We start from the raw sequence: 26713 nt of genomic DNA on the forward strand, positions 1-26713 counted from the left end.
ATTAATGGAACATATTTTTAGACCCACTGACAGTCACTGCAGGGTTTGGAGTTGTGACCATTCATTACGTCTTTCAATGTCAATCAATGCACATTAAAAACAGCATGCACCCCTGAGGTCTGCCTACTGCCTACTAAACAAGACAAAACAGCAAATGCCACAAAATAATGTAAAGAAAAATGTAACCAGGTTTTCAATGTTTTCAAACCAAAGTAGAAAGAGACGCAAAATATACAAAACTTAATTTTGGATTTAAAGCCTTGTCTATAAGTGTGCACCATATTAATGTATTTGTAAAATTTGTTACAATGCCTACATTGCAATGTCATTTAAATACGACTAAAATTAATTTTACTTGCAGGATTATTTTAGTTCAGGAAAGACAATGAAACATTTAACTTTAGATTATTATCTTCAGTTTTGAAAAAAGCAAATTTTTAGCTAATCTTCCTTTTTGCTCCAACGAAAATTAGTTTAAAATGAAAAAATAATTGGCAGATCTCCTGCTGTACCGTCTCGGCCTCCCAGCGTTAACCCAATTAAATATTTTGACGGATCTTTGTGAAAATAAATCAATGACATCATTATGTCGAATAAAAGGTTTCGGAGGCTGTAGACAGGGGAAGGAAAAATGATCGGTACAGATGTATTGCAGTTTATTGAGGGCACACTTGAGCAATTGTGCCTGCGCTGTACAATTACTCTGAGCAGCTCTGAATGTCTCTGTCTGTAATGAACAGAGATGCCAGGGAAAAATGGGCCAAGTGGTGCTTTTAACTCAAATGAAAAACTTCTTTTCAAGAATCTGCGCTGGAGAAAAGAATACTTCTTGCCTGATTGCCTCTCTCCACTTTCACACTTCTTCTGTATAACCAAGAGCTACTGTAGAAATCTCTAATTGATCTTGATGAGAGGAACATGGATAACATCCAGTCCATGTGTTAGACCATCATAATTACTTTCTTCTGTGCTACTTAGCTTTGCATTTGCCACGCATTTACTTTCCACAGTGCTAAATTGCTAAATGTAAACCCAGCTGAAGTACAGGATATGAGCCAAAAGAACACAATATGAAATGTTTGAAGACTACTGTAAAGTCTTAGTCAGCATGTAAGTGGTTCCAGATTCTCTCCCAGAGAGACATGAAAAACCTTGCTTAATATTTTACAAAACAGTGAAATGGCAAGATCTAATATTATGCTTATTTATTTATTTACGTTTATTTTAGTAGGGACAGATACAAAGAAGAGACATAAATACACTGTAAACAGTCATTTGATGTATGTATCATAGTGTTTTTAGCCGAAGGTAGTTTACAACACTTGTCCCTAGAGGGGCTTTTAGTTAAAAGAGAAGAAAAAAGAGAGGAGAAAAAAAAGAAATACAGACAAACATTATTAAAAGTGAAGTAAAAACCAGTTTAAATACAAAAAGAGCAGTATAAAAACTAAATATGAGAGCAATTTTGTTCATGAATTAGCCACAATTTAGTATGTTTTTTAAAAGTGAAAAATGTTGGAATACATTTCAAGTGGCCTGGCAGAGAATTCCATAATTTCACCCCTTTTATTGAAAAGGCAGTTTGGGCAAATAATTTAAGTTTAGGTCTTAACTTCACTGCTGTACTGTTTTTCTTACTGTTTTAATTACCCAACCATTTGTGCTACATTTGTATGTCCGTAAAAGAAACAGCTGTTTCACTGTTTTAAAGGGCTGGTCAAAAAAAAAAAAGATTTTCCGATTATTTTTTTACGTGGTTAATTCAAAATCGATTCTCAAAGACCATGAATCGATTTTTTTTTAAATGAAATAACCTGATCCTGTTTGATCAAGGAATGCGACTGTTCTGACTTTGTTCAGCATACATTTTTCATCTTGCAACAAAATTGTATTGTATTTAACATAATTGTATGCATTTGAAAACTAGAGATGGGTTCTGTTTTAATGTACCCAAGTGTACCTAAAATAAAAGAGTTTAGTATAGACGGTTTCATCGGACGCACGTGATACACGTCTGGTTCCGAACCTTACTTCCGGTTTCGTTTTTTTAATGGTCTGACTAGTTGCTAAACTGATCTCTTGAACAAATGCCTTGTCGAAAATAACAAATGTTTTGGTTTCCTAGGTAATCTATGTGTTGTTTTTTTGCTTGTTATATAAATAAACTATGTTTAAAGAACTTTGTTGTTATTTATTCTTAACGGAGTTTACCGGAAGTTACGTGCGGACCGCGACAGCCGCATGTTTAGGTTGTTACTGTTGAAACGGTCTATACAGGTTTTTGGCTATTAATTTATTTCATTCACTGTACTTTTTTATATATATAGTATTTGTATTTAATCTAAATTCATTGAGTTGCACCAAGAATCGAGTATAAAAATCGGCCCGAGAATCGGAATCGTAAATCGAACCGAGAATCGAAATTGAATCGATTTGATAGCTTGTGAATCGAAATCAAATCGATCTGGAACATCTAGAATCGATACTAGGGGTGCAACGGATCACAAAACTCACGGTTCGGATCACATTACGGTTTTTGAGGCACGGATCGGATTATTTTTCAGATCAGCAAAAAAAAAGTATTGGAAAATTCTAATAACAAATCAAGAAATTACAAACATTTATAAAAAAAAAGTTGCACATTAAGTAAGATCTTAAATCATTAGGTACAGAAATCAAATGAATAATAACACTGCATTAATTGTATTCATTAAATGTAATTATTATTTTTTAAATCTGCAGAAGTGATTTTCTCTTTTGGGTTGTTTGATTAACATTTATGACACAGACTTAAGTAGGTCAATTGAGGTTACTGTCTCTTTAAGACCAAATATGCACAGACTGCATATCTCTCCATGTGTGCACTACTGAGTCCCCTTAAACGAGCGCACAAATGGGGCAGCATAACAGTCGTTCCACATAAATACTTAACGTTGTTTTCATTGCTCTATTAGCCAAATGTATTTTAATACACCACAGTGTGAGAGAGAGAGTAGAGCAACTCTCTGAAGTTTACACATCAAGAGTTCTGATGATTACGTCTGACTCAAGCTGGACCGGACGCATTCAACCGCACGTGCGTTTGTGTGCAAAGTAAACTGCTCACTTTAGCGCCTTTTTGCAGTTAAACTGTTTAAAATCACTTGAATGTTAACATTTGCAAACCTTAGAAACACTTACAAATGATAAACTTTCCCTATTTAAATTTGCGTATTAATCCGCAAATCACATGCGAGCCGAACTGTGGGTCGTGATCCGTACAGATCACGGATCAACTGCGATCCGTTATACCACTAATCGATACCCAGCCCTACAAAACACTGTAACATTCAAAATAAAAAAGGTTTGTTAATTCAACTTAAAAATATTAGTTGATTTAAAAATATTGTGTGAACTAATATTTGTAACTTTTTCTCCGACATTGACGAGTTATCTCGATATTTATTTGATATATTGCATGTTTATATATTTAAAGGAAAAAAATGGTTATAGCATGACCTGCATGTTGCTTGCTTATTTTGTTCAAAAACATGATCAATGACTACTATACTGTAAAAAATACTTTGCGGTCTTACATTTTTTTTGTTGAATCAACTCGGATTTACAAGTCATTTCAACTTACTATTATTTATCTTGACTAGAGATGAGTTGTTATAACTACATGTGAGTTATTATAACTAAAAAAATGTATTTGACTTTTCTCAACTATATTTTATACGTTGTGACAACTCATCTCTGTTGACATGACTTGTAAATCTGAGTTGATTTAACAAAAAATTTTAAGGCAGCAAAGTATTTTTACAGTGTAGGAACTATGCTTCTAACCACAGCTCAACAGCTGTAGTTACCACCATACAAGTTTGCGATGCATTTTGCGAATGTGCGCTGGAGCAATGGTTTCGGAAAACACTCAAATCTTTAAACTATGCTGAAACGATGAAACTTACAACAGTATTTGGCTTACGATGCTTTTGGGAAATGCACTCCTGTAAAGTATCTGTATTTTTTTCGAAATACTTGATATGTTATTTTGTATTGTAAACACCCTAGTACAGTCTGTTTCTGAAAGCCGCTGGCACTATGAGATTCTTAAAAAAAATCTGTAATACAATAATGTGACGTGTCACTGTGAGACACATAGCCTACCGTCTAGTGCCTTTTCCTCTTTACATTTATAGACTGTATTGACATTGCTTAGGAATTTTTTCTTCCCCTTCCCCAAAGCATTTTTCTAATTTTGCTTCTCGTGAGGAAACCAGTTGACTGCAAAGTAGGGCTGAACGATTTGAACTAAAACCAAAACCTCGGTTAATTTAACATTTGACATTGATTACGATTAATGAGCGATTATTATTATTTTTTGCCTCATAGTTCACTGGAAAGGTTTGTATTTTAAATATGCTCAGATATTAAAGGTGGGATATATTTTTCTATTGAAAGGGCATTTGTTGTTATCTTTGTGATTTTAAAAGAATTAAGTGAAGAGAAAAGTATTAGTTGTTAAGGTTATTTATTAAACATTTTGACTTCAACTGAAATCAAAGCACACATTGCTTGAAATGAAAACAGTCACATTTTAGTTTACTGTATACTGCAAGTTTCCTAAAAAAAGTAGAAAATAAATAACTTAATTTTTTAAGAAGTCTAGTAATTCAGGGCTCCAGACTTACTTTTTATGTTATTAGGAGCACTGTACCCCCTGACTGAAAATTTTAGGAGCACAAGCAGAAAATTTAGGGCACACCTTAAATCCCGGGCTGCATAGACTCATCGGTAAATTCAACTGAGCGCAAAGTGACATAAAACTTTTACGCGTCATGCAAATTTGCAGTAAAAACCCGATTATGTTTTCCGTAGTTTTATCACGGGGGCCCGCACATGCGCGACTACTTCGTTTTTCTTTGGCACTAGATGATCTGCTCAGTTAACACAGTGTTTGAGTTCTCCTCCATGTGTCTCTATGCTACTGACTGGACGGGGCGGAGCCATGTAACCTCACGGTTAACGTTTCCGAATTTCGGTTATTTTTCAATTAATCGTGCAGCCCTACTGCAAAGATTCAAAATCTTTGAGAAATGGTGATAGTCATCAAACAGCTATTTAGCAAATACAAAATATTTTTAAATAAGCCTTTGATCCATATTCACACCTGGTTTTTGAAGCTTACAATGGACTTTTGCCATTTTGATAGCTTTAAGAACTAACAGCATGCTCTCTCAGTATATCGTCTGCATGTCCGAGAGCCGAATCATTGTACTTGTCTGCATGCTAGACTGACTGAGAAGAAAAATATAGCTATTCTAAAAAGTTCATTTTAGTTAAATTGCTGGGGTCCACTGTTTCATTTTCATGATTCCTTTTACTAGAGAGGAATGTCAGTACCTTTATTCGCTTAAAAATAAAACTTCAATGACAGGATCCTGTTATCCATGGAAATGACAGGCACTCAAATCTTAGAAGCATCACTCAAGAATCACGACCCACCTTTTTCTTTGATTTGAAGACGTTGCATCTGAACACATTGCTCTGTCCGTCTCTAGCTATGTAACTGAAGATCTTCAGATCTTGAGAGTCATGCGATACGTAGAATATCCTGTAAATAAAAACAAAAAGGGTTAGAATAGTCATTGTTTAAAACAACTTGGGTAAAAAGAACCCAACTTATAGTTTAATTATTTAATTATAAAGTATATTTAAAGGGACAGTTCATGCCAAAATGAAAATGCTGTCATCATTTACTCGCGCTCGTATTGTTCTAAACCTGTATGATTTTCTTTATTCTGTTAAATGCAAAAAAAGATATTTTTATAAATGATGTAAGCACACAGCTGATGGCACTTTTACCTACTATGGCAGTAAGTGGGTATTATCATCAATTGTGTGTTTACCATCATTTATTAAAATACCTTATTTTGTATTTAACAGAAGAATGAAATTCATACAGGTTTAGAACAACACGAGGGTAAGTAAATGATGACAGCATTTTTATTTTTGGGCAAACTCCCTAAGATCAACTGAAGGACTAAACACTAAATGCCAAAAGGACATTTAGAATTGGCCAGTGGTTGTGCGTTTTCGTAGTGCATCTAAGAATGGTGCTGTAGGCACACAGCATACTTCATACAGAACGTGAAGCACTTAAGTGATTGATATGCAGTATTGCTTGGTCACAAATGCAGAGTGTAAAATGTTAAATAAAATATAATAAAAAAACGAAATAACTGACATCAAGAAAATAAAAAAACATATTGTAACCTTGTCATACATTATTATTTTAAAAATATTTAATCAACAAATTTCATTTTAATTAATTAAAAACAAATGAAAAACAATTTAGAAATTTTCTTTTAAAAAGGCCTTAAAAATCTCATTACCAGAACCATTTGAAAATGATTTGCTAAAATAATACCCATAATGCCCAAGTTTATATTAATCATACATAATGAGACATTAATGAATTACATTTTAATACAAAGTTATAAATGTAAAAAAAAAATTAAATGTGGAAAACTACCTAATCGGTAATGAGCATCAAAGTGTAACAAGAGAATATTAATCTTTCGCTAGAAAAATATACAGGGTTCCCACACCTTAGTTAACTACAAATTCAAGGACCTTTCAAGGACAAACTAGGTTTGGGACTCGAGCTGGACGCATAACCCCCCAATCCACCCATGAAGAGGTCTCAGTATGCCTGTTTCACTGGGAAATTACTGGAAAGAAGTCTTTCAGCATGCATCCATCTGCAGATACTCCTTCAGTTTAAACCCAAACATTAACTTGTGTCTCATATTTATTTGCTGTATTTCTTTTTAGTGATCATTCAAAAATGCATCTCTCTCTCCAGACTGGAGCTTTAGTCTGCTTGTGTTGTTATTTATTTATTCTGTCTGGTTATGGATGATGAAAGAAAGAGGTTTGCACAAAAATCTTGTCATACTTGGCGTTATGTTGTAGTCCAAAACCCTCAAATTCAAGAACTACATGTGGGGACACATTTCAAGTGAGAGCTAAGTTACATCGTGTTACCTTTTAAGATACATTGTTACAGTTTCTTTTCAAGGGAACTCGCGCTGCGTCACTGCAGTGACACTTTGGGGACGCCTCCAGGGGTAAGTGCGTCTGAATGTGTATATCAAATTCAACCAATAGTGAGGCTTAACGACAAAGACAAATTTATGTCATTGGTGTTACCCTACCCAAAGTACTTTTATTTTGAAACAATGCATCAGCTCTTTGAAGTTTTTCATGGGTCAAGAGGTCAGTGGAAGAAGTGCAGTGGAGGAAGGCAAAATGTTTGTGAGATGTCTTACCTTATTTGTCTAAAATATCATGATATATCTAAGAATTTTGAGATAAGATTTTTTGGATGTCATTAGTGTTACTCTATTTTATAGCTGGGAGCGTTAAGATCGTTACATAAAAATACATTATACTGAATAAGTATGTGATTGTTACATCTCTGATGAAATAGCACATGGCTAATGGCAGCCATTTTGTTAAAATATTAGTTTTTTTCTGTAAATTGTCATTGGTGTTACTTCTCTAATGAGTACTTCCTAATCACTATTCCTTTAACTGACCAACATAAAAGCATAAAAACAAAACAAGATGGAACATTTTTTAAGTTTTATCACATCCATTATCTATTATTATATTCTAATTTTGTCATTGGTGTTACATTGTGTCATTGGTGTTATTAATGTATTTTCTTGTACTTTCTAGTAAAATTTTGTTGTTGATATGGGATGAAAGACATTGTTGATATTTTAGTCTTTGCATCAAAGCCTTTTTGGTTGAATATTTTTGTTTTTGTTGGTTTTAAAGAAAAAAATTCAAATTGAGAATCAAATAATTTCATACAATGCTGGGTAAAGATGAAGAATTTAATTTAAAAAATATTAATAATCAATTGTTTGTCTTGCTTTTATCATTCCTCTACTCAACCTTTAACTAAATACACAAGCTGTAATTAAAAAAAATATTTTACATCAACATTAATGTTGTTTAAATCACTGGTAACACTAATGACAAATAAATGGATTCTTTATTAAAATGTATCAAAAAGTTAAAAATAGATTAAACTCCCCGTTTTGCGGATTCATAGATTTGACAACTTAATTAATGGCATTAAAGAAGTTTTGGGTATGTTAAAAGAAGTTCATTTAAGCAGATTTCCATCACCTGAACTCCACCTCTTCTGTAGATTGACCCATATGCTTTGGAAGTGTTTTATTTCCGACATCAAAATTTAGCTGTTAAAGTTGCACCTCTCTTCCTAATCTATCTCAAATGCTCGGTTTCTTCCAGACTGAAACTTCGTGTGCTCTGATTGGTCAAGCTGACCCCCAGTCTGTTGATGAATGGCCCAGTCAATTGCTTGGAGCATGTATCAGAAATGTTCCGCCCCTTACCTCTTACTCGGCTGTAAACAATGGCATTATTTATGCTAATTCACCTTTAAGAGTCCTGTCCGGAGCGTTGAACTTTGCAAATACTACCATAAGCATTCAGTCAGCGGGCACACAACTAAACAGACTGTAAGGCATCACTAAAAAAACAGCAAGTGCAGTTTGACTTCATGAGATACATATCGTCATTTACTAAGTATTTTTGGGCCACTGCAACCTTGATATGGATCAGAACTATATTAAACTCAAAGTCAAGCCTGCATTATGAAGGATGTCAGCACAATACTGTATATGTAACAGTATGCTGGTGCTTGATTTCAAAGCAATCTAAGGGAACCGAATCAACCTTGATGAAAAGATGTACCTAGAGTAGACAACAATCATCTCAACTCTATTACCTGCCAGAATGCTCAGGGATATGTTGCAACGCCGGCCCTGGGCAGATGGGAAAAAAGCTAAGAGAAAGTTGACTCATTAATTGAATTCTCTTTCCTGTTGACAGTTTGGGGAGGTTTGCCACATCAGCGATTTCTGCGGATGACACATGCTGTTTAAGAGCATTTTCCATGCCACTTTAATTTATCAAGTCGAAAGCAAAACGAGGAGCTAAAATATCTGCTGAGTGTATGTATCACAGACGGCACTTTACCCATCATAATAAAAGACTGATATTACACCAGACCAATACTTAATCATTACCTTATTATATTGGTTATTCTGCTTTATAAATATAGGATTAAGCATATAATGAGCATTTTAAACTTAACAGCAAAGTGGTGCTTTGTGGTCTCCAGACTATGATATGATATGATTTGCCAATGACATAGTAATGGAATTTCTAGAGTATCCATTTAACACTAGTAGGATGGGATAGACTGATAATACATTTGCATTATCTCAATGTACTGATATAGTCAACCCAAGTTCACGTGCGCACATTTCTGCATAACCTAAAACACGTTTGCCTCAGGCACATATCGCTGCATCTTTCAATGGAATTGTCCACTGGAAGCTTTTGGTTTTTCTTCATTTTGATGCAGGTTTATTAAAAGTTATGAAGCAAATTCTAATCTGCTCGTCTTTTGTTAAGTACACTGAAAAAATGATTAACTGCCTTGAATTTTTTAGTTCAGTCAACAAATATTTACAAATCATGTCAACTTACTATAATTTATCTTGACAAGAGATGAGTTGCTACAAATACACATCAGCTGGTAGAGCAAAGAACCGTTAAGATGGCGCCAAATAATTATGAGGCCAAATTAAAACTTAATTATTTAACATCTTGCAGGCAGACATTTATTTGGGTAAAACATGATGAAAGGAATTATGGTAAATGGACTGCATTTATATAACGCTTTTATAGACCAATGGCCATCCAAAGCGCTACACCGATGGCGGTGTCAGCCATGCAAGGCGCCATCCAGCTCGTCGGGAGCAGCTGGGGTTAGGTGTCTGCTCAAGGACACCTCGACACTTGGTCAGGTGGAGCCGGGTCTTGAACCACCAACCTTCCGATTTGTAGACAATCTACATGAACCACTCAACCACTGCCGCCCCAATGGCAAAATGCAAAATGTTTTGCACAGTTTGTCGTCAGTTCTTGAGAAAGGTGGACAGCACATAGTGTGCAGGGGTTGCCGATAACCCTTAATCTGGTCCACTGAACTTAATGGCAAGATGTATGAATGATGATAATTTTAAGCGCATCAAGAGACATACCAACAAAACATATTAATAGCACTGTTTTATTAATATTGGTTCATTATCTTCCTGACAACAAGATTCCTTTGATCCGAGTTCAGTTCTGTGCACAGTTAATCTGATATACCTGGAACTATAACATACACACCAATAAGTATTTTCTTCTTTGTAACCTTCAACCCAAATCAAAACGGAGAAAACAATTACTCCAATCTATAGTGGACACCCCAACCTACCTGCATGGACCAATCTATTTCAGGCTATTTACCACTGAAAAAAAAATGTGTTGGTTCAACGTAAAAGTGTAAGTGACCTGGCTGGCTGCCTTAAAATTTTGAGGTAATTCAATTCAATTCAATTCACTTTATTCTCCACAAAAAGTGGAAATTTATCTCTGACTCCACAGGTGGATTTCTAAAACAGATACAAAATGGATAGACAATAAATACAACAAACAAATAGCATAATCACCCTTACCAACAACAATAGAGAACACCTTCAACACACTGGTATCAAAAAGATGATATTCAACTTAAAAAAATATTATCTCAAATAAGTTGTGTAAAATGTTGTGTCAACTCATATTTATAAGTTGAATTGACTCAAAAATAAGGCAACCAGGTAACTTATATCATATATCACATATAATATTGACAGAACATTTAAGTATACAAGTTGAGTCATAATAAATAAAGTGAAATGACACAGGGAATAAGTATTGAACACACTTTATTTAATACTTTGAAGAGAAGCCTTTGTTGGTGATTACAGCTTCTAGATGCCTCTTGTATGGAGAGACCAGTCATCTGCATTGTTCATGTGTTCAATACTTATTCCATGTGTCATTTCACTTTATTTATTATAGTGAAATACTATTTATTATACAACTTGTATACTTAAATGTTCCGATTTCTTTAAATTAATTCAATATATTTGGCTTGATGGTTACATCTGATGGAAATTTTGGGTCAATAGCGTACTTAGAAATCCCCTTACAGATAAAAATGCTGATGTGTCAAATACTTATTTTCCCCGCTGTATGTGATTCTGAAATGAGTAGTTAATTGAGCACTTGGAAAGATTTCGATTTTGCTTTGTCAAACCTAAAGTTTTTTTCTTTTGCAAGTCGTACGTTCTCATTGAAATTTGGAAATGCGAGTCTTGTTTAGAAATGGTCTTCGCAAGTGATTTCATACTTGCTGCTAGTATTTCACAATACAAAGATTAAACAAAGTTTGGTTAAATGTCTCATTTGGATTTCATCTAAAAATAAATTGCCTTGGGGTCTTTTCAGAGGCAGGTTCTCTATGATTTCCTATGATTAGAAATGTCAAAGCTGGCGTGCAAATAGGATTGGGTGTTTAATAAAGAGAGAGAGAAATCTATTGGTGTGCCTGTTTTTCTCTAATTAAACTAATTGTTTTAGTTGGTTGGTAAATCAATGCAATAACAGCCTTTAATCATATTAATGATAATTCAGAATGATATGCAGTATAATCATATTCAAAATAAATCTATTTCTGGGTTGAATTCATTTGCAAAACGTAAAATCTATTTTAACTTACAATACAAAAATAAAACTATAATCAGAGTAATTTCTTATATATATATATATATATATATATATATATATATATAATGTTTTAATTGTGTCTATTGCTACATCATTTAAAACTCCAATGCCATGTCGTGATAACAGCAGATGTCTCCATAAGAGCCGGTATACAGGACCTGAGATTTCTGTACACATCACTGCTACTACTACAAAAAATGAATTATTCATCTTTCTTATCATATTCCTGGTAATAACACCAGGTGAGCTTTCCCTACCCTGGTGGCAAGATTCTGCTTTAGGTGGCAATAACACACTGAAATGTCACTATTGCATTTCAGACAACCTTTTTTATTTCAGAGCTGACCCCATTCCCATAATCTAAAGAGTCCTCATACACATGTGAAATAGTCTCTTCAGACTGCAATCACACTAACTTGCAGAAGCTATCAAAAGCATCCTGGGGTAGATACAGTACTTCTTGTTTAGCAGGCTGCTGGAGTGGAAAACGATGATGATGATCAGTTAACTGTTCAAGCAATTATATACTCAAGATCCATCTTCACAGTATCACAGAAACGATTTAGGATGTGACGACTGGTCTGATATAAAACACTGGAACAACGTCCCCGTCAAAGAAACGTGTCCTGAACTCTACCCATAGCTCACAAGGAAATGATAGGTTTATAGGAATGCTACCCTAGTCTTAAACCTAACATTGACCCTAAACCTAATCACGCAATCTGATTGGTTGATAAAGATGATGTTGATCCAGGAACACAGCCTACTTGGTGAAATCACATTTTCCACAAATCTGCTGTACTCCATAGATCTATCCCTCTCCGGTCCAATTCAAGTCAGACTAATGTGTTTCAAATTTAACACCTCCATTCAAGAGTAAAGTGGGCCAATGGGCTCCAATCCTTTACTGGACTCATTCCTTCCAGATAAAAATAAATAAAGCCTTGACATGTCATCCAGCTCATCCAATGAGTCAGAGGATTGTATGGACACGTTGCCAGGTTCGACCAGCATATTTCAGTGAAGATGATAAATGTGTTTTGATTAGGCTTGCAAAGGGACTGAAGTAGCACTGTATGTGCAAAGGACACAGAAGACAAAACCAAACAAAGTGGGTTTAAAGGCACGCTTCCATAGTTACAGGGTTCCCACACCTTAGTTAACTTCAAATTCAAGAACCTTTCAAAGACTTTTCAGGTCCAATACCCTCAAATTCAAGGACTAAATGTGGGGACACATTTCAAGTGAGAGCAAGGTTACATTGTTTTACCTTTAAAGATACATTGTTATAGTTCCCTTTCGAGGGAACATGCGCTGCGTCACTGCGGTGACCCTTTGGGGACGCCTCCAAGGGTAAGTGCGTCTGAATGTGTATATCAAATTCAACTAATGGTGAGGCTTAACCACAAAGACAGGGTGACGCGGGAGCCAGGAAGTATATCGCTATCTGAAGTATGGCAAGGAAGACGCAGTGTCTCGTTCCCTTCTCGGGGAACAACAGCTACATACAAAACCCGAGACGTTTTCATTTGTCAAACACAACTATGCAAAAAAAGCATTTTGGTATGAATCAACATTCACATACAGAAGATATAAGCATTTAAAGCAAACAGTTTGCTTAAAAAGTCTAGAATTTTTATGATATTATCCTACACTACACAGGGAATAATATAGATTTTTTTCCCCAGAAAACTTCTTGCATAAAATAGATTCAAGCACTTTCAATGACATGTATCTATGAATGTATATTTTCAAAAACTTCCCAGGGCCTAGAATTTCCCCCCCAGATTCACAAACTTTTAAGTAATTTAAGGACCCATGGGAACCCTGTAGTTACCTTCAACACCTCACATAACTTTGCCAAGTACATTGCATTTTCTCTTGTAGGTTATCGGGTACTGTTTTGATTTCCATAATATATTTGCATTTCCTCCAGAAATACATTTCACCAGCTTCATTTCAAATTTTCCAGTAATCAACTGGATGATAGCCTTTTATCATAAATGCACCCCTGAGTCACAAATTGACCGGCTTACTGGCCCTTTAAACAATCTAAATTACAGGGCCCCCAAATTGTATATTCACGTCATGGTTTGGGAGGCTAAACACTCACTATTATCTCTAAATGAAAATGTCACCATGCTTATGCAAATATAAGGTACACGTTGGGTCTACTGCCTAATTCCTGTGATTGGATAAAAGGAGCTCATGAATACAAAACTGCTCACTTAGTGGGTTAGAATATTTAAAGATCAAGTGGGGGCATTTCTTAATTTCTAGAGAGATTGTTTCATCAGCAGCATGGTGTGAAGACACATGATTATCATAAATATGAATAATAATTCCAATTGTAATGGAAATGTTTTTGTTGAACAACAACATTCTTATCACATCTATGCCACAGAAGTCTAATAGTCCCAATACTATAATACAATACAATAATTTAGGTTGAAACACTGGTTTATACTCCAATAGACTGCATAAATAAGAAGTTAAATCTCACACTTGGCATGTAAACAAGACTTTGACAACCCAACTGGCAGTGTCAAATCCAAAGACCAAATTTGACCCAAATCCAAAATCCCTTATTATTTTCTCTCCAAGTTGAGTTGACAAACTCACATATTTTTGCAACCTTGAGTGTGTGCATAACAGCACAAATCAAATTTCATAAAAACTTTTTAAAAGTTACACAAACTCGACACAGATGTAAAGTTATATAACGAAAAAAGAAACAGTCACCCAATTGACCTCATACCCAAACCACATGGTAAAACAAGTGGTCAAAGCAGCTTAGAACAATAAAGACTCATTAGCCTTTTGACAGGGAAATGGGAGAAGTTAAAACAGATAGACATTTATGACAGTGTAGGAGGAAAGAGGCCTTGTGCTGACAGAGCCATTCAAACTTTTCATCAGCAAACCACAACAGTCCCCCGAGCCAAAAAACAGCTGACTTTCCCTTTAACTCCTGCTTCATTCCAGCAGACTTTAAAAGTGTGCCTGCATTTGGAGCAAACTATCACTTTTTTATAAAAAAAATAAATAAATACATGAGATGGACCGAAATGTGAAGAAAAACAATATAACATGTGTCCAGCGTGCACAAGCATTCTTTAAATATTGTATCCTTTATATAAGTACAGTATGGCACTTCTTTTGAAAGAGACTTTTTAGGGGTGTGGCTTAGTTATAACATATGCTCTGACCTGTGTGGGCAATACATTTAGTACTGGGTTTATAAATGAGCATTGCGCTGTTTAATGCTTTATACTGATTGGATAAAATATGTTCTATGGGCATGCATGTATTTTTTATAAACACACACCTGACCTGTCAAATGTCTTAAAACAACCACCAGAGCAATGTCTGTGGTAATCGTGGTATAAGGGTCAATGACGTGACGTTAATTATTTTGTGTCTGTATGTTTCAATTTAAAGTAAAAGGGTTAAAAAAATTTGCAGATTACTTGCATACATTCTCTTTTTTGAGGACCAATTCTAAAATTTCTGGTTTTATTTCATTTAGAAAGAATATTTGGGGGATAATTGCAAAAATGTCAATGTGGCGTAACCGGTCTTTGTCAATTGGTGTTACTAGTATCTTTTTTTTATGAAAATATAAATATATTCATAAAAAATGTTAAATAAAATATAATCATCAAGTTTAATGTAATATGATTTTTACATACATTTTAACACCATTTTCAGCATATGTCAGGACAAATATTACAAAAACACATTCAAATTTACATTTAGAAATAACTAATAAAATTATATTACAAAATGATTTTTTATGATTACACTTACATGCCATCAAGGTGGATAAAATATTTAATATTTCTCATTCTTTGTTACACCATTTGACATTTTCAGGTCCATTCAGTCTTAACTTTCATAAAAATGGTGCAAATGTATTTTTTTATTGCATAAAATCAACATAAATACTCTCTGTGCATTGAAATAAACCTGATGCATGCTTTTAAAACAAGTTTTTTTAAAAGAGTTTTTAATTTCTAATCTTGCCAAACCGTTTTTGTCACTGACCCATAAGTGGATTTGCACAATTAGCACTTTGGGTGTGCATTATTTTTAAATAATTCATCGGCCCGTTGTTAATTATTCCTTACATATAGAACATCATTTTACTGCCTGTCATATTGTCTCACAAACATGTCAAAGCATTCAAGCCTTTCCGAGTATAGTCCATTGATCATGGGTTCATGATCAATGACAAATTTATGCTACAAGATCTGTGCATAAACTCATTGACAGGTATCAACAAAATCAGCCACAATCGCCTGAATCAAACACACGCACACACGCGCACACACACGCGCGCACACACACGCATGCACGCACACACACACATTTCACCTTAAGATTCCCATTCTTTAACAAGAACAGATAAGTTGGTACAGTAATCACTTGTCTTTCTTTCAGGAGCTCTTAAAGAATGTGTCTGGTACGGAGTGACAGGGCAGTAAAACGTGGAGGAAGCAAGATGAATCTTAATCTCTGTGTCGGAAGCTGCCAAGAGGGTCAATAATTAAGAGTCATTTGTCCATTCCTATGAGCCCTCACTGACATAACCAACGAGACCTTTATCTGGCGTCTCCTCTTCTAGAAATCTGCAAGCGCACACAACTGTCTCCAACCAAAGACAGATGGCATCTCTCATTTCAAGCTTGTCAGTTTAAATGTCACAAATGACATATGCATATCAAATAATTACAAGAGAGTCTGGGGAATGGTCTACTTTTCCTGTAACATTGGGATCATCAATGGTATCAGTAGCTAATCCACACAGCTCCAAAGTGCAACTATGGTCCGATTTATGATTTAAAATTTCCTTTGGTGTGTGGGTGTGTGTTGGTACATGTTGGTGATATGCAGAAGGTACAAACCCCAAGGTAATCTGTACATTGTGACTGGCCTGAATACCTCTGACGCTCCTTACCATGTTTGAAAGATTTGGTCACAATGCAATGCTACCAGGAGTTAACTTACAGGCTGTGAGTCCAAGCGGGAGGAATTATGATAATGTCGGTCTTCTCTACGTCACCAATCCCAGTAAGTAAATCGTTGCCTACAATCCGTGTGTTCGTTGGATTTCTCAAAAAGAAATTTACGTTGGAGACGATAACTCGCATCATCGTTTACTTTGGGGTTTGTACCTTTTGCATGTCATTGGGATGTACTGGTGCACATTTCCGCACCAAAGAAAATGTCAAAATTTGAATCGGACAATAGGTGCTCTTTAAACATAATAGTCATAATGTTCTGCCATGTTTCTGAATCTGAAAACTGGATATTTAGGATTATTATTAAATTATCTCCTTTTACATTTTGAAGGAGAAACAAGGTCCTATGTGTTTCAGCCATGAGAGCGATTAAAAACGAAGGAACTAGAATAAAAAATGGCTAAATTCATAAAAACCTATACTGAAAAAACGTGATAAATAGGTCAACAATGCATTATCTGCTGAAGCAGGCTCAGTATCAAAACTCCACTCGCATCTTCACTCCGCTGTGCTGTTTTTTGCATGTGGTGTGCATGCCAAAGCGACTTGCCAAGCCTTTTGAAATAAAGTTTAACACTGAATGGAAGACTGAGACAATTCTTCTTTGCACCAAATGCTACCGAAAGAAAATCTGCATCTGCTTTTTCTTTAAGTTTTTGACTGTGATGGCACAAAGGAAGGAAACATGTTCTGTACAATTCATTAGCAACACCTCATGCCCTATGCATGGCCTCCAGTGGTTCATTTAAAAGACCAATGTGGTGGTCCTTTTATGTATTCATGGAATATTGGATGCGGGGCTACAAGCTAAATGCGCTCTGTAATGAAGTCTTGGCAAATGGGAGCACGGGTTCAGCGCTGAAGAACTCAGGTATCCATCTGCCAGATAAACGGATGGCGTTCATCTGTGATTTTCCTCAAGGAACACTTACAAAAACAACATCGGTCCTTTCCTTGCACATTAGTAGTAGTCAGTGGAAAATTTCCAAAAAGCCTTTTTATGCAAGAAGCAGAAGTGCTGAGCTCAAATTAGAAAGTATGTGATCAATTACAAACCAATTATATGTTGCTCCGAACCTGCGTACAACAGAATAATAGCTCTTTTACATAAAAACAAAGTTATTGTGAGTAAATGAAAAGTGTGCAGTAAACAAGGTCTTTAAAGTCAAACAGTAGCTTTAGTAAATATTGAAAGCTTCACGCCCTGGACTACAACATTGCATTTAGTTCTCTCGTTTCTTCTAACCAAAACCTCTTGACACCAAACCTGCGCTATAGGTGCATATTTGCTTTAAAAGTTGACAGAGAGCAAGATTTTTAGTGAGTAATAACTTTAAATCTGCTCCTTACATAAACCTATCATACTGATTGAAGACTTGGGATATAGAGTATAGACTTTTATGATTCGATTATGGCTCTTTTTCCTATTTCGGAACTTGCAGTTATAAATTATTATAAAATAACAACTCCGACATCTGCACAAGATTTCATTTTATGTTTCGGGAAGGTAAATAATACATGATTTGAACTGATATGAGAGTTATGTATATTTTTGAGATAACTATTCCTTTATAGGTGCTGTAGAATGTAAAACTGTATTTACCTAGGCAAAATGAATAATAAAGAGTTTTGTACATGGTAATGACATATCATGACCCTCAAACATTGTTTCCTCCTCCTTATTTAAACCTTGTTCATGCAAAAGATAGTTGGAAAACAGGCCAATCTCAACATACTGTAACACCAACTGAGTCGTCACAGCCGAGATTCCCCAACATTAAATTACACATTAAATAAATTACAATGTTGCTACAATGCTAAAACAAATTTGTGACTGCCGAGTTATATGCTAGCGTCTAGGCTGAAATTCTACTATTGATGTTACAGTTACGTTTTCAGGCCAAAAAAAACACAAACTTAACACACAGAAACGTCCAAATCTCAGTATGATTCATCCTCAAAATCTGTATCGTAATTTTATTTATATAGCGCTTTTCACAATTGGTAATTGTTTCAAAGCAGCTTTACATTAATAGAAGCAGGGGAAAACACAGAAAAATCGACAGACAATATAAGTAGCAAAATACAGCGGCTATAAATAAACTTTACAAGCGAGCGTATTAATAATGTAACGTATAGAAGAGCGTGCTAATTTAAGCCAGTGTCAGCTGACTCCCCGGCGTTGAAAAAACCCCTAGGAGAAAAACCTTCCGACTTTTTTTAGCCTAGGAGGAAAAAAAGTCCTAGGAGGGCTTTATATCATAAGGTCTGTTTGCACACACAGAGCTACGGAAATGAGCTGCTCTAAGAAACAGCCAATAAGAGAAAAGCTCAACATTATTATTCATGACCTTTTCAAATAGGGCATAAAAAAAAAAAAGTTTGGTTCCGGTTGGTTGTCAGTTTAGGTCATGGGTCGGTAGGGAATTTATTTTATTATTTTTTTTTTTTTTTTACAGTGGCAGCAAGGGATAGGTAGGAAATTGTTAAATATTTAAATTGAATAGCGGATATATTTGAGGTGACTTTGGCCATATTGCGTGTTTGTCTCACGCAGCGCAGAGCCACGGATCTCCACGGATTATCTCTTTTTAATTGTGTGTGTGTGAGAGAGAGAGAGAGAGCGAGAGAGAGAGAGAGAGAGAGAGCAGTAAATGCAGCTGAACGAATACACTGCGTGTTTTAAAGTAAAAAAAAAAAATAACGAAACGCAATATGTGGAGGCCGGTGTTGAATCTGTCTGTATGATATGAAAAATGAGCCTGTGGCTAAAGTATAAAAGTGGAACTCTTTGTAGCATAATCAGGGCTTGACATTAACTTTTTTGCTCACCAGCCAAAGTGGCTAGTTGTTTTTCAAAGGTACTAGCCAAAGTTAAATTGTATATGATTAAATTTGACTTTGGCATCCTAAAATGACTTTAATTCGAGCAAATTTACTTGCTAAATTAGATGCAGACTGAATTTCAAATGCAGTCTGACTACCCGAATTAAGACAACATTTATTAGCTGGTATATAGCTGGTATATCAGTATAGATCATATCATATATTTAGGTGCATGAAAAACATGCTAGTAAGTATGGCATAAATAGATTAGCTTTGAATGAATATATTAAAAGTAGAACGGGGTGTAGAAGAAACACTAATTCTAAACTGAAAAGATAAACACAAAACCCATCGACAACCACTTTAAATATTTATTAACAACAGCAGTAAATACTGTCAAGATATGTACATTAATTTTACTGTCATGCAGATGTATTTTATAAGCTAAATGGTTTCTGATAAAAGTGATTTAAGACTTTTAATGACAAATGTCGGGAGGGCATTATTGTTACATTAAAATGATGCGCGAACCTCTCGATGGCGGGTTTCTTTTGATTTCGTGTGCATTCAGGTACGCTGATTTTCTCTTCGCTCTTGCCCTGAGAGTTTGCACGCAATTTATATCTAATCAATCACTTCCATGCAATTGTTTTATCTTTCCCGAAGTGTGTATGCGCTCAGACTGCGTCCTCTTGTGCATTCGCAAATCCATCAGCTCTCGCGCGCTCTCTGGAAGGTGACGCTTTGGTCCGCAACGCCCCGCTGATCGCGTGCGCGTCTCTCAACAGATCTCTGTGCGTTGCTCTGGGTGCAGAATGCTCATGGAAGTTGTAGTTTTCCAGTGTCGCATTGCGTATTGTTTATCATTTCGCATAACTTTTAAGAAAACAGACTCGCCTTACGGCCGAAATCTTACCCGCGTTTGGCGGTGTTAATGTCAAGCCCAGGTCATAATACCATAAATTCAAATATTATAATTCACTTACTGCCAGCAAAAATGAGCCTTGGTTTGTGCTCTCTGGAAGAGAAAAGCCCACTTGCATATCGTTGTTCAGCTCGTCTTTTTTTGTCTGTAATTTACAACTTTCGGCGGGGCAAAAGATCACGTTGCTGTGCACGAAATAGTATCTCGAATGCACACCAAAAATTACCACTTTACCAGTGCCTTTGTAAGTGGCGACAACGATCTGTGAACTATTGTGTTAACGACTGTGTAGCTGCTTTGTTGCTGGAGGACGCGTGCTTTACAAAAACGGTGCTGTACTAAAAGGTAAATTATAGTTCGCCTCAAATTTTTTTTATTTGTGTATTTATTTAATGTGTATTATTTCTTCCCCAAGCTCATAAAATAAATTTGGGTCGCACATAAATTGGCAGGGTCGGTCGGAAACCGGAACCAAACAAATTTTTTTTTTAGGCCTAGGGTAATAAAAAGAATAATATTTTCCAAAATAACAAAACTGTTTTAAAGGAATAGTCTACTCATTTTCAATATTAAAATATGTTATTACCTTAACTAAGAATTGTTGATACATCCCTCTATCATCTGTGTGCGTGCACGTAAGCGCTGGAGCGCGCTGCGACGCTTCGATAGCATTTAGCTTAGCCCCATTCATTCAATTGAACCATTTAGAGATAAAGTTAGAAGTGACCAAACACATCAACGTTTTCCCTATTTAAGACGAGTACTTATACAAGCAAGTTTGGTGTTACAAAATAAAACGTAGCGCTTTTCTAAGCGGATTTAAAAGAGAAACTATATTTTATGGCGTAATAGCACTTTTGGGAGTACTTCGACTAGCCTGAAAAGTCCGCTCCCCTTCTCACTCTCATAATGGGAGAGGGAGGGTGTTACTGCGCCGAGTCGAAGTACTCCCAAAAGTGCTATTATGCCATAAAATATAGTTCCTCTTTTAAATCCGCTTAGAAAAGCGCTACGTTTTATTTTGTACCACCAAACTTGCTCGTATAACTACTCGTCTTAAATAGGAAAAACGTTGATGTGATTGGTCACTTCTAACTTTATCTCTAAATGGTACCATTGAATGAATGGGGCTAAGCTAAATGCTATCGAAGCGTCGCAGCGCCCTCCAGCGCTTACATGCACGCACACAGATGATAGAGGGATGTATCAACAATTCTTAGTTAAGGTAATAACATATTTTAATATTGAAAATGAGTAGACTATTCCTTTAAAGCCAGGCCACTTGCTTTAGCGGTTGAAAAAATATTGTGTGACAAAAGCTGTTAAACCTTCTATCACTGACTTTGCTGATGAAAAACTTCAGTGTTTTTAAAGAGCACTAATGTCATCCCACAATGACAAGGTCATTCAACAGTGTCTTAGTGACATTGAAAGGCAACTGCAATTTAAACCCAAGTATCTGAGTATCACATTTGCGAGGGTTCTGTAACCTAAATTTCGCAACACTGTGCTTCCAACCGTGTGTGTACGTTTGCGTACAGTTAAAAAAATATTCAGGGCTTTACACTGCAATAGGCTTTATTCCCAGCTGCACTACTTCCTGAACTTGAACTTGTTTCCTGTCTGCCATTATTGGACAAACTGATTAATCCAGGTGTGTCTGATTATTGTTGTTGTGACTACTGAGGTCAGGCACACCTGGATTAATCAGTTTGTTTGTGACTACTGAGGTCAGGCACACCTGGATTAATCAGTTTGTCCAATAATGGCAGACAGGAAACAAGGAGCTGGCTGAAGTTCAGGAAGTAGTGCAGCTGGGCATAAAACCTATTAAGCAAAAAAGCCATATTAAAATACAGCATAATGCTTACTGCATATAGAATCTGTATTTGTCTTGTGTTATTAAAATATTTAAACCATCAAGATCTGAGGCTAAATTGCTTTAGGTATTCTCTAATTATAAAGTTTTTGCACTGGCATTTTTTTCTTGTTATAAACATCTAATTTTTATTCTTCAAACAGCAACAATAATTGCCTTAATTTAAAACAAATTATCTAAAAAATGCTTTAAGGATAAATTTAACACAAGTAAATATATCCTATATTTTAAAGCAGTTTAAATGTTTCAACTAAAACAAGACTTTATGATTAATACAATCATAATTTGCTGTGTTTTCTGCCAGTTCACTAAACTGTGTGTGTGCGTGTGCGTGTATGAGTGCGAGTGTGAATTAACAAGTTAAATTATCAACTTTTTGTTGATTCAAAAACACACATAGCTAAATAAGTTCATCTGACATCAATGAAAAAAAAGGATTCATTGAATTTAATCCATTTTTTTAAGGTAAATGGTTGCAATCAATTTATTTAAGCTACATTTAAACAAATGTTTTATATTTTATTTTACGTTACTAATCTTTTTTGTTTAAATGTAGCTTAAATTAATTGATTGCAACCACTTACCTTAAAAAAATGGATTAAATTCAATGAATCATTTTTTTCAGTGTGTCTTTAACAAATCAATGAAACAACATAAAACAATGAAATACACCTAAAGCACTGACAAACCTGAATGCATATTACGGCTCCAACAAACATGTCTGTGAAAACCCAGCTGAAGTACATTTTTTTGTGATTTGCTTTATCTGCATAAAAGCATCCTGCAAAATGTAAAGAACTTTCTCTGAAAATATAACCTTGATCTTTAATATTGAATGAGTAAGACCATGACAAAGATTGAAATGAATGAAGTCAAATCAAAATGTAATGCTCTTAATCTCATAGATTGTAGCAGACAGGGTCACATATCTATCAGTTCTTCATTTGAAATGTTTTTATAAAAGTATGAAGTTATGTAAAGTTTGAAAAAGCAACTTTACTTCAGTTGTTTGTAAGATTACTTTCAGATGAAAATCTCCACTAGAATATGGAAAAGAGTAAGACTTCCCATAAAAACTAACAATCTTTTCTGCACACTTTACTGCCACAAGCTAGAGGGATTAAAAGAAAATCTGGGAAAAGAGAGTTTATAATAAAAATAAATAAAAGCTTCAGTAAATTCTACATTGCTGATTCATGACTGTATGCAGAATGAAAAAAAACAAAGCTGGCCCACAGTTTATGCAAGACTGCAGACCATCTGCACTTTGTAAATATGTACACTCCCTATGTACATATTTACTGGATTACTATAGAATTTGCCACAGAAACAAGATGTCGATATATGCAGGGCTATTAAAATGCCACTGGTTCATTGCAGCTCATAGACAGATGTATAAAATCAACAAATCTGCCAATCAGAATCTTGTATAAGTAAAGTAATAAGCCATCGAGGCTATATAAAAGCAATTTTACCATAGGTTAAAGTCTTGTTAAGCACAACACTGAACACAACACAAAAACTATAATGCATGGCTTGAACTACCTGTAGCTTTTATTATTTTATTAAGCTAATGTTTGATGAATATGTCAACTAAAATTATCAACAATAAACAAATAAATACAAATAAATGATTTTCTATGCCTAATAATGTTTATTAAATGACAAGCAAAGCATAAAGCAGAATTTAATTAAAAATATGCACTTGCACATACATTTTTTTATTATTTCAAACAAGGCTCATCCAATCAGCTTTCAAAGCCAAAGTTTTTACCGAGCGTACAATACAGGAAACAATTTGGATAATACTGTAACTGTTATCAGGGTGTGCTTAAGACAATAAACATTGGCAATGCCATTACACTAAAATCAAAGATGTCACAACCCATACTTAGCAAAATGACTGCTACACTCTAAGACATTTGTGTAAATGTGATAAAAATGTGTGTTATGCGACATTGTGTGTCATTTTGTGTTAAAACCCTACTGAAAAATCCAGCCAAAACCAGCACAAGCCGGTAGCTGGCCCTAGCTGGTTTAAGGTGGTTTACGCTGGCCCTACCAGCCTGACAAAGCTGGTCATGCTGGCGGGCCAGCTGGTATTCCAGCATGACCAGCTAAGTCCAGCTAGACCAGCTTAAAATGTGACCAAAACACAGCTAGACCAGCTTGCTACACCAGCAAAACCAGCTAAAACCAAGCTGGGGACCAGCTAAAATCAGCTCACGAGCTTATGCTGGTCTTAGCTGGATTTTTCAGTAGGGAAGTAACACTAAGGGACTGTTTACACTTTCTATTAAGATGTGTTTTATTTGATCGGATCACAAGTGGACGACGCAAAAGGCAGGTGTAAACGGTGTTCAAAACATTTTTGGCTCGTCCACTTTCGACCACATTCAATCAGAGGTATTGCTTTTGTGGTGTAATATTTGCGTGCATGTGGTTGAATGTTTTCAAACAGCCACACGAGACCGCCTATTATATGCCTATTTATCTAGTCTGAGGTACTGAGATGTTTAGTTTTTTGTTTTTGAGTTGTTGTATTTGATAAAGTTTTCTGTTAAATATTGCAGTGTCCTTCCTTTTGTACACTGGAATTTTAAGGAGTGAAATTTTACAGTAAACTTAGATTTTCTTTAATCCTGTTGCTCCATTACTTTAAACTCTCAGTTTTAAATCTCAATTAGGGATTAACTTTAAACTTGCATTTTTTTTTTCCAATTAACAATGTGTGGCTAATTCATCAAAATAGAAAAAGTGAGCATGGTGGCCGTATTCAAAGATGTGTTTATTATAACGTCTCAACAGAGTGAGTTTGGCGGCTCAAAAAGATTATTAACAGCACTGGTGACAGTGGAAACGATGATCGTATGCGCTTTTCCTCTGTAACACGCTCTCCAGTCAGGAACTGAAGGCAAATTCATCATGGCAGACAAAATGAAGATGAAGGGTTTAAAGGATTAGTCAATTTTCTTAAAAAAAAATCCAGATAATTTACTCACCACCATGTCATCCAAAATGTTAATGTCTTTCTTTGTTCAGTCGAGAAGAAATTATGTATTTTGAGGAAAACATTCCAGGATTTTTCTCATTTTGGACCCAACACTTTTTAATGCAGTTTAAAATTGCAGATTCAAAGGACTCTTAGCGATCTCAGACGTGGCATAAGGGTCTTATTTAGCGAAACGATTGTCATTTTTGGCAAGAAAAAAAAGCACTTTTAAACCACAACTTCTCTTCTTCCTCCGGCTGTGTGACGAGCAAGCGCGACCTCACGTAGTTGCGTAATGCCGTGGAAAGGTCACGTGTTACATATATGGAACGCACATTTTCGGACCATTTTAAACAATAAACTGACTTTAATTAGTATCATTCGACATACAAAAACGTCAGAACGGTCCTCTTTCTCCACACTTGTAAACACGGGGGCATAGTTTTGAAACGTCATACGTGACCTCTTGACGTATTACGTGAGGTCGCGCTGGTGCGTCACAGGACCGGAGGAAGACAAGAAGTTGTGGTTTAAAAGTGCACATTTTATATTTTTATTTTTATCGTTTCGCTAGACAATACCCTTATGCCGTTTGATCGTTTAGAGTCCCTTGAAACTGCAATTTTTAACTGCATTAAAACTGTTATGTGTTGGGGTCCATTAAAGTCTATTAAAATGAGAAAAATCTTGAAATGTTTTCCTCAAATAAACATAATTTCTTCTCGACTGAACAAAGAAAGACATCAACATTTTGGATGACATGGTGGTGAGTAAATTATCTGTATTTTTTTTTTAAGAAAATTGACTAATCCTTAAATACAGGTTAAAGTTTTAATCTAAGATTTGTTAATCTGAACTGAAAGAACTGAATGCTTATATTTCAATGTTTCACAGCACACTTGTGTAAAGCTATCCTTTTGGCTAACATATACATAAAATCCCAAAAGACTGATATCAAGGGATTTTATTTCATGTTTGAAGACTTTGATTTTGCGTTTTTCTTCATTACTTTGAAGAAAAACATTGATGTTATTCAAACATGCATGCACGACACTTCTATCACTTCTATTACATTTAAGGTCAAACAAGAACATAAACCCAATTAAGCAACATGTGGGGGACAACAATCAAATCAAAACAAAACTACAGCACCACGGTAAGATTCATTGGACGACAGAATAATATTTGTTTTATAACAAAAGCAGCAGTCAAGAAGTAAAGGTTTGGCCTACACTGTAAAACCTAACAGTTAACTTAACTCAAACCATTTAAGTAAACCGGTTGCATTAGGCCGTTGCCGTTTTAAAACACATAAATTTAAGTACTGTGAACTTGAGTCATGTGCAATTATGCACTTATATTTAAGTAGTGTGAACTTA

The 26713-nt window shown here is 35.3% G+C and overlaps 1 protein-coding gene across 1 annotated transcript in view; it reads right to left on the bottom strand.

The window, feature by feature from the left end:
- nos1apa (nitric oxide synthase 1 (neuronal) adaptor protein a) overlaps positions 1-26713 on the bottom strand; it is a 194069-nt gene that overhangs the window by 90060 nt on the left and 77296 nt on the right. The window contains exon 5 of the mRNA XM_055214413.2: positions 5485-5593. Within this exon, the coding sequence (XP_055070388.2) occupies positions 5485-5593 (109 nt within the window). The remainder of the gene's footprint in view (positions 1-5484; positions 5594-26713) is intronic.

The sequence above is a fragment of the Misgurnus anguillicaudatus genome, chromosome 8, assembly GCF_027580225.2.
Source record: "Misgurnus anguillicaudatus chromosome 8, ASM2758022v2, whole genome shotgun sequence".
NCBI lineage: Eukaryota > Metazoa > Chordata > Actinopteri > Cypriniformes > Cobitidae > Misgurnus > Misgurnus anguillicaudatus.